Here is a 17,043-nt window from a genome sequence, read left to right on the forward strand (position 1 = left end):
CAAGCCACCAGGTCTGGGACTCAAACCATGGTCAGCCACATGGGAGTCCAGTGCCCTTAACTACCATGCCACCTGCCAGCCCCCGCCGCATAGCCCATATACATTTATGTCAGAAGTATCTTTGATTTTGTAAGATTGAGAATTGATTGATAAGTTATTACAATATTACTAACATCCTGATAGTTGATTTTCCTTTGCTTATTTGTTTTTCCTCAAATGAGAAAACCTTTTGCAACAGCAGCAAGGTGGCCCTAGGACTTCCAACGATGTCGCCTCAAAACAAGGGACAGTTTCTGGTGGGCAAATAGGTGCTTTCTCCTGGTCTACAAGGCACCAATTCAGTGGAGAACCTGTGGCTCTCAACTGTTATACCTCAGCCTTTGTTTCCAATCTAGCACAGAATTAATCCCTTAAGAAAGGGATGGGAAAAAAAATGCCATTCAGCACAACATAGTTTGTCATCGCATGCATAATGCAGACTTTCCAATTAGAATGTACAATTTGGAAACTTTCTTCACAGACTGATGAGAGAGCAATTATTTTAAAGAAGGGAAAACTCAGTCCACTGGGTTTGCCTCAAGTCACTTCTGACTCAAGCTGCAAAGACAAGAGTTTTGAAAACATATTCACTATTGAATTTTGTATCAAAACAGCGGCGAGGAGAGCAATTAGTTGCTGTAAACTGAACCCCTGGTAATCAATGGTATGCAGCCAGCCAGAGCATTTATGGAGGATGTAAGCAAAATCACATCTGCTAATCAATTAAAAAAAAAAAAAAAACAGCACTTCACTGTTTAGGGAAACTCCTAAATGAGAATAAGGGAAGATGGAGGAGACAGACAACATTTAATGTCACCAGGCATTTCATGCAGTGCTCATTAGGTAGAGAGGTGTGTGGCAACAGCTAAACACAGACCCGATCTGCATGGATGGATCTTGGCCAGTGGCTTCCTTTTTTCAGTCCCTTTTGAAAATGGCTTCTGATGTGTGGGCGGAGATGTGTGTAGATGGATGTGTGTGGGGTATGTTTAAGGAGCTCCTCTGAGTTAAGGTCACAGGGAGTGTTTCTGTCCTGGGCGAGCTCACCGTGTGAACATTCCCAGCCAGATTACGAGTTGGAAATCACTCTATGTTGCTGCAGATGCAAAGACATGAAAACAGACTTTGCAAGCAGGGAAAGAAGTGAAGGGAATGCTTGGATTTTTCAGTTGTATCGTATTAGAACAAAATTCTCCACAGGAAAAAAGAGATTGAGCCCATTTTTCCTTTAGTGTCTTTAAATTGCACTTGCTTTTTTCAGTTTATTCAGCAACAAGATTTCATTCTTAGCCAAACCAAAATTCCAAGCAAATATGCATTCTGGCACGTGAATTAGAATCTCTCTTAAGAGCTCCGTGGAGTCGGTGAGTATGGGACCTAGGCTTGATAACCTGAGATCCTTCGGTGTCCCCTTTGCACTGAGAAGTTGCCCTGATCCCATACTTCCAGTCCCTAGGGACTCTTAATAGAGAAATAGATGTCTCACCCAGTATGTGCACTTGGCTGCTATTCAGCAAGGAGAATTTAGGCCAGGAGAAATTACCGAGGTAAAGATCGATAGGCTAGGCTAATAAAAATTAATATCTTTGGCATGCAAACTGTGATAGGCAGTGGATTAATATCCTTTAAATATAGAGGACATTTTGTAAGTCATTAACAAAAGGATAAATAAAAGTAGAAAATAGAGAAAAGATTCAAGTTCAGTTATAAGTAAAATCTACATGTGAATGACATAGAGTTTATCTATAAAATTGGCAGTATTCTTAAACATAATACTTAATATTGGGGATGATGCACAAAATCAGGTATTTGTTATGCCGTGCTGGTAGTGTGAGTATAAATTGGTATGGATTTTTGTTTGGGATAGGGAGGGAGAGATACAGCAGTTTGGGAATACATATCAAAGCATCAAAGTGTGTATAAGCCCCGCCCCAAGAATTTCACTTACAAAACCTTTCAAAGGCAGTAATCACAGGGTTAGCTAGGAATGTTCATCAGAGAATGTTCATAACAGTGAAATATTGCCAACTCTCTAAGTGTATGGTAGTAAAACACTGGTTAAATAAGTTATGGGACATCCATAAAGTGAATCCTGTAAAGAGTCAGTTCATATGCAGTGGGAGAGTATAGGGGTAATACAAAAAGGTCTTCATAATAGGCCATTAAACAATATGCACTGTGTGTATATATTCACAAAATGGCTGGAAGTACAGATGATCTGTCTTTTAAAGTAATAATTCTCTTTGAAGCAAATTGGAGGACTTGATAGAATAAACTACTTACAGGGTAAGATATGCACAACTTTTACATTTCTTCTCATATACTGGGACCAGCAGATGGCTTAATGGTTACGTCACTGGACTCCCACGTAGGTGACCATGATTCGAGTCCCAGACCCAGTGGCTTAAAATGCATGCCAGGTACATGCGTGCCTAAAATCCCTAGAGGAAGATGGAGGAGAGGGGATTGTGGTGTGGCCATCCTCCCTGGGAAATGATTTCTCGCTTTCTTCTCACTTTCTCTGTCTGGCAAGCACATGTGCCCTATAGCAAAAATCTCTCTCTGGAAAAGAAAAAGAATCTTCTAGTATGCTATCATGCCAAGAAGCATTAGTAGAACATTTATGATATCCCTAGTTGGGTTTCCTCTTTTATCTTCTTCATATCCCATCTCCACAAGGCAGTCATTTTCCATGAAATATTTAGGATCTATCCCAGAAAGGACTGATTTTTTTTTTTTAATTTGGATACTTGTTAAAACACTAACTCATGATTATCTAGAAAGATAGAGGTTACGGTGATCCAAGCTAAATAAATAATCCGTAAATAACCTGAAATCTCACTGGGGAAAATAGTTTCAGTATTGTCTCCTAACAAATCTGTTACCAAATGTAATAAATAAAGAGAATAATTGGATTTTTTTTTTCATCGATTCTGGTAGAGTTACGAATGATCTCAGTCCAGAACATACCCCATGAACAGAATCCATATGTTTGGGACACTTTTTTGTTTGTTTTGTTTTGACCAAAGAGCACCACAGCCCTCTTTCCTCTGTGCTTCCTTTCCATCAGTACCTTGAACACACGGACACACGTGCCAGCAGTGTCTCTCAAGCTGGCAGGGTCAGAACTCGAACTGTGGGCAGCCAGGTGGGATGTGGTTCTCCATGCACCATGCTCAACCATCAGGCCACCAGGCTGGCCCTGGAGTAGAATTTTGAAAAAGAGAGATACCAAGGGTCTTTCCAAAGGGCTTATAGTAAAAAATAAGACAAAAATATATATATACTTGCAAGTTACTTAGAATAAATTTAAATTAGCATAGGCTGACTGCATGAAAATGCTGAGAGACGCGAATACTGTTAAGGAAATGACTACTAACAAGGGAAATGATTTACTTTCCTCATCAGGCAAGTAGGTATCATCTAAGAGGAGAATTATTGGACAATTAAGAATAATAGAGTAGAATTCTTTCCGATCCGTTCAGAGTACTTAGAGAGATTAAATACTCAGGTGAATTAAAGGAAATCAGTAGATATAATCTGCTTATGCTTTCCAAAAAAAATTTATTTTAGGTTTTTTTTTTTTCTCCATACAGTGCATGCCCTCACTAGAGAGAGAAAAAGAGAGACAGTGAAAGGGAAAGTGAGAAATCACCCCTTCGTCCAGGTGGGGATGGCCACACTGCAGTCCCTTCTCCGCTGTTCTCTTCTCCTCTTGGGATTTTGGGCATGCACACACACACACACCCTGTGTGATTTTCAAGTCTCCAGGTCTGGGACCTGAACCACGGCTGACCGTATGGGAGATGTGGAAGTCTAGCACCTTCACCACCACGTCACCTGCTGGCCACTCCAAAACCTTTAACAGTGTTCTCTACTCTAGACAGTTTCTAAAATATTGAGGAGTGTGGGTTTAGTCACTGATAAAACAGAATTGCAGGTGAGCATAGGGAACAAGGGTAAGAAGAGAAGGGCACAGGGTAACCCTGATCGCCAGTAGCTTTACTGAATTGTGCAAAGCATTTTCTTTTATTATAATTGTAAGATTAAGAGAAGATACTGTGAATTACTTTTATAAGGTGATGGGTTATATATTGTACATTATGACCCAGATATATAAACTGGGAGTAAAGGAAGCATTTGGCAGTATGATTATAGAAACGGACTGTCTGAGGACCAGCAGCTGGCATAATGGCTATGTCACTGGACTTCTATGTCATGGACCATGGTTCGAGTCCTGGACTTGGTGGCTTAAACTCACGCCAGGCGTGTGTGCGTGTGTGCCCAAGATCCCGGGAGGAGAATGGAGGAGAAGGGATTGCAGCGTGACCATTCCCCCCGGGGGGTGATTTCTCACTTTATGTCTCTCTGTTACTCAGTTTTTTCTGGTGAGTGCACACGCCCTATAGCAAAAATCTCTTTAAAAAAGAAAAAAAGAAAAAAAATGGACAGTCTGGAGCTCTGTACCCTCCACTCATTCACTCTACAAGCTTAGATAAGTTACTTAACAGCTTTAAGCCCACTTTTCACCATCTTTAATGAGAATAATAGTGCTTACAAAGAGGGTATTTAGGAGGATTTAATAAGGTAAATTGAATAGAACACTTAACTTAGGTCCAGACTCATGGTAAGCATTCGAGAACTGTTGGCTGTCATGGTCATCATTATGGCTGTTGCTATAAAAAATACATCCATTCAGCAAACTTTCATGGCATGTGAGCTCTGTGTGAGACACATGCCCCGTACTGGGTATAGAAGCATCAGTGGGACACGGGCACTGCCTGCGAGGAGCTCACCGTCTTCCCCAACTGGTGGGGGAAACACACACACTGGCCATCCACTTAGGATACGTGTTTTATATGGGGAGGACTTTTAAGGCCGAACTCATAAAAAACAGTGGTCTATCTATCTCCTCTGTGGCACTGTCAGAAACAAAATGTTGAGCCCATATTGTAATGCACAGAGTCCTTTTCATTAATTAGTTTTTAAATCAAGGAATAATACATATATAATGCACAAATACTTTATGTATGGATCGATGGACATATACATACATCTGTACCCAGGTAACTGCCACTCAGTTTGAATTGAGTGGCAGTTTTTTATTTTATTCCTTCTTACTTTATTCCTTGCCTCTTTTCAATACCTCAGTACCTTCCCCAGAGATAGCCACTGTTCTGATTCCTGTCACCAACAGATAAATTGTGTCTGCTTTGAGCTTTATGTAAATAGAATTATACAGGCAATACTTAGGTTCTTATCTGAGCAGAAAAGGGGGATTAGAAGAACAAGACCAAGATAATCAATTTCTAAATAATGAATTGAAAAGCTTGACTAATGAAATATGTCTACCTGTATCTCCAAATGAGATAGTCTTACCAAAGGTGTGCAGAAATCCCAGTGAGCATGAGAAGCGAGACGTGATAGTGAAGGTCATGGGGGCCTGCTGGTCTCCCCAGTTAGAAAGCACACATCCCCCATGAACACTGGCCTTCAGGGTGCTGCCTTTGCTCAGCTCAGCCCACTGGAGCTGAAAGCTGGAAGAAGCAGGAAGGAGGATCTGGGGACATTGTCTCCTTTCTAAGCCAGTTGGATGAACTTTACCATTTGGGGGGACAGAGGCTGCCTGGAATTGGGTGACTTGTGAAATAAACTCCTTAAGACGCTAGCCCCTCACTGCAGACTGGGGCTCTTCTCTTCTTAAATTTGTTGGGATTCCCACTCTTTCTCCAATCCTGGAAGTGTGTGCATTGGGCTGCCAGGGAGACCAGAGAGGCAGGTGACAGTGATAAAGGAGACACAGATTCAGTCCTCCGTGCCCACAGCCCAACGAAACTGCCAGGTGGAACATTTATAGCAATCTTACGTTTTTCTCTGTGTTCAGGTTATTGCTTTGGGACTGTGACGATCGAAGCTATAGCTACTACGTTGAGGTTTCTACCAACCAGCAACAGTGGACCATGGTGGCCGACAGAACTAAAGTCTCCTGCAAGTAAGTCGCACCGTTCCATGAGTTTATTCCCGCTGCAAGACAACCCTACCAATGCATTCAAAGATTCCAGTGCAGATTCACAGACTCAACAAATTATACTTTTATTTGGAGGTTGAAAACATATTCAATGATCTTTTGCTGTTTGATTGAGTACTTATATGACAATTTACTTGCTGTGACCAAACAGGCTATCTCTATCTGGTGGTTTGAAATTGACTCACACTTTTGAAAAAGGAGGACCAGCAGTTAGCTTAATGGCTATGTCGCTGGACTCCCATGTAGTTGACCGCGGTTTGAGTCCCAGACCCAGTGGCTTAAACTCACGCTGGGCGTGTATGTATGCATGCCCAAGATCCCGAGAGGAGAATGGAAGAGAAGGGATTGCGGCGTCGCCATCCCCCTGGGGGGGGGGGGTGATTTCTCACTTTCTGTCTCTCTGTCTCTGTCTTTCCAGCAAGCACATGTGCCCTATAGCAAAAACCTCTCCAAAAACAAACAAACAAAAAAATGGTATGTGCACCTAAACAGGGAAAGGAAAGATTTTTTTCCTTGTGCATTCCTCTGTTAGGCCTTCTCTCCACATCCCACACTAGAATTTCCTTCTTCCTTAGAGAATTTAGTTGAAGCGACATACTCTTCAGTAATTTTTCTGTGGCTTCTGTCCTATTCCTCACCCTCCTGCCATTCTTAGGGCTAGCTTTAAATTTGTGTCTCATCTCAGTGTTCTCTGTGCTGTTGCCTAAAGTAAGGAAAGCTTTGTTAGAGAGGACCTTAGGTTCTTTGTTGGCAAACAGAGGCATTCGATGCATACGGCCCTGGGGCTCTGCTGGAATGTTCCTGGTTGCAGAAGCTAGGAGGAAGGAGCCTGTGCGATCTGACCAGCCTAGAATCAGGGTGCATGAAAAGAGCTCGGTGCTTTTTCATGTAGAGCCAGATTCTCTGGGAGGTAATGGAAAACAAATAGCTAATTCTTTCTTTTTTTTTTTTTTTAATTGAGATACGATTTTATACCATAAACTCACCCTTTTAAAGTGTACATTTCAGTAGTTCCTACTACATCTGCAAAGTTTTGCAGCCATCACTACATAATGATCCGGAACACCCCCACAAGCAGCTCCTCCCCATTAGCAGTCTCTCCTCATTCCCTTCCAGCTCTCCCAGCCCCAGCATCCAGTAACCTGCTTTCTGTCTCTATGGATTTGCATATTCTGGGCAGTTCATATAAATGGAATCATACCATATGTGACCTTTTTCCTGGCTTCTTTTCCCTTAGCATAATGTTTTCACGGTTCATCTAGGCTGTAGCATATATCAGAATTTTGTTCCTCTTTATGGCTGAATAATATTCCACCGCATGGATATACCGTATTTTGTTTATTTATTCATCAGTTGATAAGCATTTGAATTGTCTTTCCTTTTGCTACTTTAAATAATGCTGCAGTGAACATTCCTGCATGAATTTGTATGTGAACGTATGTTCTTAGCTCCTTTAGTGGAGACCTCGGAGTAGAATTTCTAGGTCATATTTTAACTCTCTTCTACTTTTAATGGAAATGCCATACTTTTCCATAGCAGCGGTACCATTTTCCATTTCTGCCAGCACTATACAAGGGCCCAGTGTCCCCACACTCTCACCAGGTCTTGTGGTTACCTATTTTTTGGTTACAGCCATCTTGGTGGGAGTGAAGCTGCATATCATGGTGGTTTCCCTGGTGGCTACCGATGTTGAGCATTGTTGTCATGGGCTTATTTGGCCGCAGTTTCCTAGCAGTGTTCGTGGTAGTGTCTCTGTTGCAGTGTCTGGCACCATCACTGGTATTATTGTAGCAGTTATCATACGGCATGCTTGTGTCGGTTAGGCCAACACATGCTACAAATAAGCTCCGATATTTCGGTGACTTCACACAGTCATTTGCCTCTCAGTCACCTGTTAGCCACTGTGGTGTTGCTGGTGACGAGTGGTGCGGCCATTATTCAGCGCCTCCTTGGCATCATCTGTGTCTCCCTTGGGAAAGAACAGAGAGAAGGAATACCTGGTTCTGAACAGCCTTGGTTCATGCCTAGCATCCATCCCTGCCAGTCACATGGCACTGGGGAGAACTAGTCACATTGCCACACGAGATGTCCGTGTGCCTGGGAAACATAGTCAGTTCCTGTCTGGGCAGCCATTCCCCAGAAGAGCACAAATCTTGTGACCATCTCTGCCATAGCATAAAAAGCCTTTATTATTTCATAACTAGCATTCCAGTACTTTCACGGCCTTTATCTCCTTTTGTCCTGAATACAAAACACCTCATAGTGATATTGTTCTCCTTTTATAAAAGAGAAAATGAAGCTCGAAGAGTTAAGAATCTTTTTCAAGGAGCAGAGCTAAGATACAATCCTCTGACTCTTTCCGTGGTGCCACGTTGCCTCCGAGTACTCAAAGCATTATTAAAGAGTGTTCAACCAAGCACGGTGGTGGAAAGGGGGAAATGAGGTGATTAACTTATTTCCAAAGTCCTGGACCCTTTCATACAATAAGAAAGCCTCCAAGGCCCATGTAAAGCCACCCATTTTAATTTCTCAAGGTCTTTGCTTATTTGAGTATACAGCTCCCAGACCAGACCCTCTGCCTTTTCAAAGCTCATCATCTTTTTTTTCTGTTTTGGAAAATTATTTATTTTATTTTATTTGTTATTATTATTTATTTTAAAATTTGACCAGAGAGAGACAAAGAGAGAAAAGGAAAGTGAGAAAACAAGTCAACAGGTCCAGGACTCGAACCTCAGTTGGCCATGTGAGAGTCCAGTGCCTTAACCACAACACCTCTTGCCAGCCTCCATCATCTTTTATTAATACATGTCTTACTGGCTATCCTCACCTGTCTCTTCCGTCCTTTCATATGATATAAAATGGATTCCTTGTCTCTTTCTTTCATGTACCTCTGTTGAGAGCACTGTACAGTGTGGATTTTAAAACAGTTTTTAAATTTTTATTTAAAGTAGAGACACAGAGGGAGAACACATGTGCAGGAAACGTTAACAGGGACCTGATGCCATGATCCACTCCCAGCCAGCCCTGGATCATGAGCACACCTGCAGCTGGCGTACTCAGGGGGCTCTCCAGATGCGAGACCAGAACCTTCCCATGCGGGCGCCCTTGCACAGCATTGCATTTTGTTGCTCTCTGGCCCCTGTGATGTGGAATTTTTCACAAGGGTTAGTTGACTGACTATCGACTATACATGTCCTAGTGATTTTGTATTTCGTTAAATCGGTTTTTTCTTGATTCAAAACCCTTGCACTCATTTGCGTTCTCAGTAGCTTTACATTAAGTCATCAATATTTTTCCCCTTTCCTTTTTCCTTTCCATTAGTTGGTAGATTTAAATAATTTATATTTTTAACTTTGTATTTTAGCGCTTAGATGCTACAGCAGTGTTTTACATATTAATAAATAAATAATACATTACAAGAATAAGAGTAATAAAAAGGAAAGTGCCTGTTAACCCTGCAAGAATCAATGGGACTGAAGGTCATGGTTTTATATCTATAGGTATAACCTCAATCTACTGTACTTCCCATTTTTAAATGAAACCTTAAGAAATACAGAAGACATGCAAATGCTAAAAGAAGAAAGATTTTCCTTTTTAACTGATATACTCCAGAGCAGACCTCCAAAGATAATTCTGTTAGCTTCCAGAATAGCCTGTTCTTTATTGAAATAAAGTGTGTGAGTCATGTCATAAAGGAAATTATATGGAATCTTTTAATATCTTATCTCTGCCTCTTGATAGCATTCTACCTAGTCAAGAAATCAGAGCACAGATTTTTGCTGTCTTCTGAGAAATCCCTAGGAAATGAGATTCTCCAGTGTGTCTCAGCTCTTGGGGTGGGTATTTTTCTTCATAGCTCTCCTAAGTCCTTTCTAGTATAGTTGGAGCTTCTTTTGTTTTGCTTCCAGGCTACTGGGTCATTTTCTGTTATAGATAACCTGGTTTTGTATTGACTAAAAAATTTTTTTTAAGTTTTTGCTATCGTGTGTGTGTACTCACCCACAGAGATGAGACAAAGAGGAAAAGTGAGACGTCACCCCCCATCCCCCAGACCCCAGCCCCTGGGATGGCCACACCACAATCCCTTTTCTTCTATTCTCCTCTCAGGATTTTGGGCATGCACACACATGCATGCAGCATGATTTTCAAGCTACCAGGTCTAGGACTCGAACCTCAGAATTGACCATGTTGGATCCAGCAGTCTTAACCTCTGTGTCATCTGCTGGCCCTGATTTTTCCTTTTTTTTTTTTTTCTCCATTATTTGCCAGTGGGCACATGTGCTCAGCAGAGAGAGAAAGAGAGACAGGGAGAAGGAAAATAGGTTGGGATCACTCCACAGTCCTTCCCCCATCTCTCCATTGTGTCAGGACTTGGGGCACACTCATGCTCACATGACATGTTTTTCAAGCCAGGTGTAAGATTTGAACTGTATTACACCATTTGAGATCCAGTTCCTTAACCACTAGGCAACAGGACCAGCCATTGTACTGACTAATTTTTAAAAATTTCTCTGGCTCTCTTTCTTCACATAATCTCATGTTGTACCTTTAGTCACATTTCATAAGACCTTACACTTGAGCCAGCTGGGTGGCCTGGTGTTTAAGGCAGCCAGATTCCACATGGCCAAATACTCAGTGCAAGTCTTGGATCTGGCAGCTTGAGAAGCACACTGGGTGTGTGATTACCCAAATTGTTGAGAAGAGGGAGAGGTGGAGGGGAAGGGATCGTGGTATGACCATTTCCTACGTGGGGGTGCTTTCTCCTCTCCCTCACTCTCTGTCTCTCCGTCTTTTTCTGTTACTGCAAATGCCCTCTAGAAAAAAAATATCTTTCTAATCATTAATTCCTTCTCACTGCTGTCCTCTAAATTATTGAATCCTAAATCTGTTTTTCAACACAAGTTTCAAAATTAAAATTGCAAAATATGCACATGAAATTAATTTTAAAAATACAGAAGTATATGAGTGAAAAGTAAAATTTTACCTTGCTATTTTTTGTTCTATTTCTCAGAGGTAATTTGTTTTTAAAGTTTTTATAACTCATTAATTCTAAACAGTTTTTTTTTGAGAGATTTTTGCTATAGGGCACGTGCGCTCGCCAGAGAAACAGAGAGATAGAAAGCGAGAAATCACCCCCCAGGGGGGATGGCCACGCCACAATCCCTTCTCCTCCATTCTCTTCTTGGGATCTTGGGCACGCAGGCACATGCGCCCGGCGTGAGTTTAAGCTACCAGGTCAGGGACTCTAACCACGGTCAGCTACATGGGAGTTCAGCGACATAGCCATTACACTAACTGCTGGTCCCTCTAAACAATGTTTTATATCTTTATTAATTTATAGTTTTACTGCCTCCTTGCTATAAAAAAAAAAAAGAATGGTTATTCTTTGTTTTTGTTATCTTATTTTTTGAATCCTTTTTTTTTTTTTTAATTAAACAATATATTTAAGGCTCTATTTTTTGATCCAAGAGTTATGCAGTATTTCTTGGCTTCCCACTGCATTGATGACAACTTTTTCTGTCTTTGCCCTTTCTGTGTCCTCTCTTGTCAGGTATCTTAGACTGACGTAAAGGTTTATGACACTTATTTCTTGTCCTGTAATCAATAGTTAAATCTAACATATGCTAACTTTCCATTGATCCTGAAAAGGGAAACCCACTAACAGCTCATTATAACACGATCATATAAACGTTGCTCACCACGGATCTAGTACCGGTTTCATGGACAGTGAAGGAAATACTCTTGCATGTCACTAATCTTCTGTCTCTCTGGGAAGAGTGGAACTGTGTTCAGGTCAGGTAGATGAGATTTCTTACAGGTGCTCAGAATTATTCCACACGTTACATAGTTTAGTATTAGCCAGATTTTGTCTTCCTGAAGCTCTTGGTTGCCTTTTCTTCCCTAAAGGTTCATTTTGTGCAGGTTACCCCATATACCTCCTGACAGCCGCGATCGTAAGCTTTCTTTTTCTTTCCTGTCTATCTATTCTCCTCTCAGGATTTTGGGCATGCACACACATGCATGCAGCATGATTTTCAAGCTACCAGGTCTAGGACTCGAACCTCAGAATTGACCATGTTGGATCCAGCAGTCTTAACCTCTGTGTCATCTGCTGGCCCTGATTTTTCCTTTTTTTTTTTTTTCTCCATTATTTGCCAGTGGGCACATGTGCTCAGCAGAGAGAGAAAGAGAGACAGGGAGAAGGAAAATAGGTTGGGATCACTCCACAGTCCTTCCCCCATCTCTCCATTGTGTCAGGACTTGGGGCACACTCATGCTCACATGACATGTTTTTCAAGCCAGGTGTAAGATTTGAACTGTATTACACCATTTGAGATCCAGTTCCTTAACCACTAGGCAACAGGACCAGCCATTGTACTGACTAATTTTTAAAAATTTCTCTGGCTCTCTTTCTTCACATAATCTCATGTTGTACCTTTAGTCACATTTCATAAGACCTTACACTTGAGCCAGCTGTGTGGCCTGGTGGTTAAGGCAGCCAGATTCCACATGGCCAAATACTCAGTGCAAGTCTTGGATCTGGCAGCTTGAGAAGCACACTGGGTGTGTGATTACCCAAATTGTTGAGAAGAGGGAGAGGTGGAGGGGAAGGGATCGTGGTATGACCATTTCCTACGTGGGGGTGCTTTCTCCTCTCCCTCACTCTCTGTCTCTCCGTCTTTTTCTGTTACTGCAAATGCCCTCTAGAAAAAAAATATCTTTCTAATCATTAATTCCTTCTCACTGCTGTCCTCTAAATTATTGAATCCTAAATCTGTTTTTCAACACAAGTTTCAAAATTAAAATTGCAAAATATGCACATGAAATTAATTTTAAAAATACAGAAGTATATGAGTGAAAAGTAAAATTTTACCTTGCTATTTTTTGTTCTATTTCTCAGAGGTAATTTGTTTTTAAAGTTTTTATAACTCATTAATTCTAAACAGTTTTTTTTTGAGAGATTTTTGCTATAGGGCACGTGCGCTCGCCAGAGAAACAGAGAGATAGAAAGCGAGAAATCACCCCCCAGGGGGGATGGCCACGCCACAATCCCTTCTCCTCCATTCTCTTCTTGGGATCTTGGGCACGCAGGCACATGCGCCCGGCGTGAGTTTAAGCTACCAGGGCAGGGACTCTAACCACGGTCAGCTACATGGGAGTTCAGCGACATAGCCATTACACTAACTGCTGGTCCCTCTAAACAATGTTTTATATCTTTATTAATTTATAGTTTTACTGCCTCCTTGCTATAAAAAAAAAAAAGAATGGTTATTCTTTGTTTTTGTTATCTTATTTTTTGAATCCTGTTTTTTTTTTTTAATTAAACAATATATTTAAGGCTCTATTTTTTGATCCAAGAGTTATGCAGTATTTCTTGGCTTCCCACTGCATTGATGACAACTTTTTCTGTCTTTGCCCTTTCTGTGTCCTCTCTTGTCAGGTATCTTAGACTGACGTAAAGGTTTATGACACTTATTTCTTGTCCTGTAATCAATAGTTAAATCTAACATATGCTAACTTTCCATTGATCCTGAAAAGGGAAACCCACTAACAGCTCATTATAACACGATCATATAAACGTTGCTCACCACGGATCTAGTACCGGTTTCATGGACAGTGAAGGAAATACTCTTGCATGTCACTAATCTTCTGTCTCTCTGGGAAGAGTGGAACTGTGTTCAGGTCAGGTAGATGAGATTTCTTACAGGTGCTCAGAATTATTCCACACGTTACATAGTTTAGTATTAGCCAGATTTTGTCTTCCTGAAGCTCTTGGTTGCCTTTTCTTCCCTAAAGGTTCATTTTGTGCAGGTTACCCCATATACCTCCTGACAGCCGCGATCGTAAGCTTTCTTTTTCTTTCCTGTCTAGGTTGGTAGCACTGTCTTGTGTCTCTTTCTGCAGAATTGTAGATGGGCCCTGTTGCTTTTCTGGATCTGTTCTCCTTGAAAGCCTGATAGAAGTGAACTGTCAACTGTGTTATTAAGCAGCGTTACTTATGATAAAAATGGCTACTGATTGTAAATTGTGTTTGGCTTAGGAGAACTATAAATACTTAACGAGCAGTCATAGCTTTAGGATTCTCTGCGTGTGTTGACTTGTGTAACTCAGCTTGTCCCTGTGATTCAAGGATCCAGACTAGTGGAGCTATTGTAGGAGATAATAGTTTCTGTTTGGAATATGAGGCTTCTAAGCCATAGTGACTCCACACCTGCCCATTGTGGGGTCTTGTACACACTTACCTGAGCTGTCACCTGCAGGCTACAAACAGTAGCTCTTTGTATACTCCTACGAGGACGCACACTGGGAAGAAGTGCCCGATGCTGCCCTGGTGGCTTGCTGTGTTTCCCATTCTCTCTCCTGGGTGAATCTGAAGCCAGGAATGACTTGTGTGGGCCATCTGAGTCTGAGCATTTAGTTAAGATCTCTCATGGCCATTGTACAGAATAAACCTATAGGTAACTTCTTAAAAGTTATGTGGAAAGCAAATTTTCAGAATTCTGAAAACAATCTATGCCTGAACAATAGTTTGACTGGGTATAGAATTTAGTTCCTGCAGAAATTTAAAAGCCTGGATTTATGGCCACCTAGCATCTGGTGCTGCCATCAAGAAATCTGATATCTGGTTTATGTTCTCTGGGGTGATCTATTTTTCCCTATAGAAGCCTTTAGGGTCTCTTGGTGTCTTAACTTCCCAGTGGTATAGCTTGGTGTTAGTTGTTTATCCATCCTGCTCTATTTGCTGCAGCATGAAAATCTACTCAGTCTTCCTCCATTTATGAATAAGTAGCATTTCATGTGTCTGTCATTCTCTAGAAGTTCACCAGAATCTTTGTTAATGCCTTTCCCCACAGTTTGCAATACCTTTATGAATGTATTCCCTTTATATTTCTTTGCTGGCTTGTCCGTGGTTTCCAGGGGAGGAGAGAGGTGAATGTGCCACAGTGTCAGCCACCTTGCACTTGAATTCTCAAAGCACTCCTTCCAGGGCTGTCTCATAGTCAGATGTTGATAATCCCCAGGGACCCCAAATCACTTTCCCTTCTTGTACCTCACAATGCTACTGTCAATGCTGTATGGCTGTGTTGTTTCCTACCAGAATATATTTTCTAATGTACTGAACTCACTTGTGTTCATTCATTTCTTTACATTCTCATGGTTCCATTGAACAATACTCTGTCTCGGCCCGGCCGTGATGGCCCATAGATAGCACCACCACTTGACAGGCTGGAAGCTACATGGAGCCCAGCTTTGATTCTCAGACCAACCCGGAGTCACTGTGCACTGTTGTGTACACCTGTAATTCCAGCTATGGGGGCTGAGCAGGAGAGCCATGCACATCACAGTGAGGCCTGTTAGGATCTCCTCTCTCTGACTCTTCCTCTCCACCTCTCTCACTCTCTCTGTCATAGAAGGAAATACAATTTGTCTGCTTCAGTGTTAGTGACCTCAGCAAGTACCTTTCCAAGACTGTCTTTGGCAAACATTTTGGCAAATGTAAATGATTAGAAGCAAAGAACTAGGCTGTAATACTTCTTCTACTTAAGAATTCTGTGGTTATAATCAAGAACTACCTAATCTTTCTAGCTTTTTTGGGGTAGGGGGAGTGTTGTTTGCTTGGGGTACATGTGCTCACCGGAGAGAGAGACTTAGGCAGTGAGAGGGAAAGTGAGAAATCACCCTGAGAAGGGATGACCATGCCATAATCCCTCCTCTTCCATTCTCCCTCCAGGATCTTGGACATGCATGCATGCACACACACCCAGCATGAGTTTCAGGTCACCAGGTCCTGGAGTCAAACCACAGTCAGCCATGTGGGAGTCCAGTGACGTAACTGCTATGCCATCTGCCTACCATATTTATTTTCCATACTCCCTTCCAAATAAGTCGCTTTCACCAACCTAAGTGTTTGTTTATTTATTTATTTATTTGAGAGGTTTTTGCTATAGGGTGTGTGCACTCACCAGAAAGACAGAGAGAAACAGAGAGACAGAAAGCAAGAAATCATCCCCCAGGGGGGATGGCCATGCTGCAATCCCTTCTCCTCCATTCTCCTCCCAGGATCTTAGACACACATGCACACACACCTGGCGTGAGTTTCAGCCACCAGGTCTGGGACTCGAACTGCAGTCGACAACATGGGAGTCCAGCGACATAGCCATTACACCAACTGCTGGTCCCCTCTACGTGTTTATTAAAAATGATATTGCAAAGAGTTTTTAATAACTTCAGAAAATATTTACATATTAAGGTTGTTTAAAGCAGGGTACAAAATTATAGAAGTATTATCACAGATAGGAAAAAAATATGGATGAAGAAAAATGAAAGAAAACATGCCAAAATGTTGCCTTTATGTAGCGGGATTATGGAAATTATTTTTAGTTTCCTACATTTTTGCCAATTTGCGTGAAGTTCTTTTAAAATCTAAAAGAACACTTTATTTGAATTTTATTTTCCTGCAGCCATAATGTTTTGTAGCTGTTTGTCCTTGCCATCATTTGAGTAGCATATGCTGGCAGAGTGGCATGGTTTATTCACTGCCTGCAATAAATCAAAGAAATTAAGTAAGTGCTGTACACAGCAGTATCCCAGCAGCTCTTCAGAACCTTGACACCACTTACCCCAAACACAAGTCGTGCTTCCCTGAAAAGGACACTTTAGCTTCATTTTCCTTACGTTTCTCCCCGTGAGCCCCTTAAAGCCCAGTTCTCCTAGAGTTCTTCCTTCTGCCTTTCCTCGGGGCTCCAAAAGTTCATTTCCATCTGGGTTTTCCTTTTCCAGGGCCTGGCCTGTTGAGGAGGTTGAAGCACCACCTCGGCGCAGGCACTAGCTACAGCATTTTAACTTTGGGGAGTTCTCCCCGTGCCTTCCCTAAGAAACACCTTGACAGCCTCGTCACCCGGAAAGATCTGTGTGAGGGCAGCTTGCCTGCTGCCTGGTCTCAGCATGATTGCATTTGTCTTTGAGAAGCGTCG

At 41.7% G+C, this 17,043-nt stretch overlaps 1 protein-coding gene across 1 annotated transcript in view; it reads left to right on the plus strand.

The window, feature by feature from the left end:
• Positions 1–17,043, plus strand: part of BTBD9 (BTB domain containing 9) — a 431,835-nt gene that overhangs the window by 326,527 nt on the left and 88,265 nt on the right. Inside the window, exon 8 of the mRNA XM_006148619.3 lies at positions 5,924–6,031. Within this exon, the coding sequence (XP_006148681.1) occupies positions 5,924–6,031 (108 nt within the window). The remainder of the gene's footprint in view (positions 1–5,923; positions 6,032–17,043) is intronic.

This window comes from Tupaia chinensis, unplaced genomic scaffold (genome assembly GCF_000334495.1).
Source record: "Tupaia chinensis unplaced genomic scaffold, TupChi_1.0 Scaffold000238_1, whole genome shotgun sequence".
NCBI lineage: Eukaryota > Metazoa > Chordata > Mammalia > Scandentia > Tupaiidae > Tupaia > Tupaia belangeri.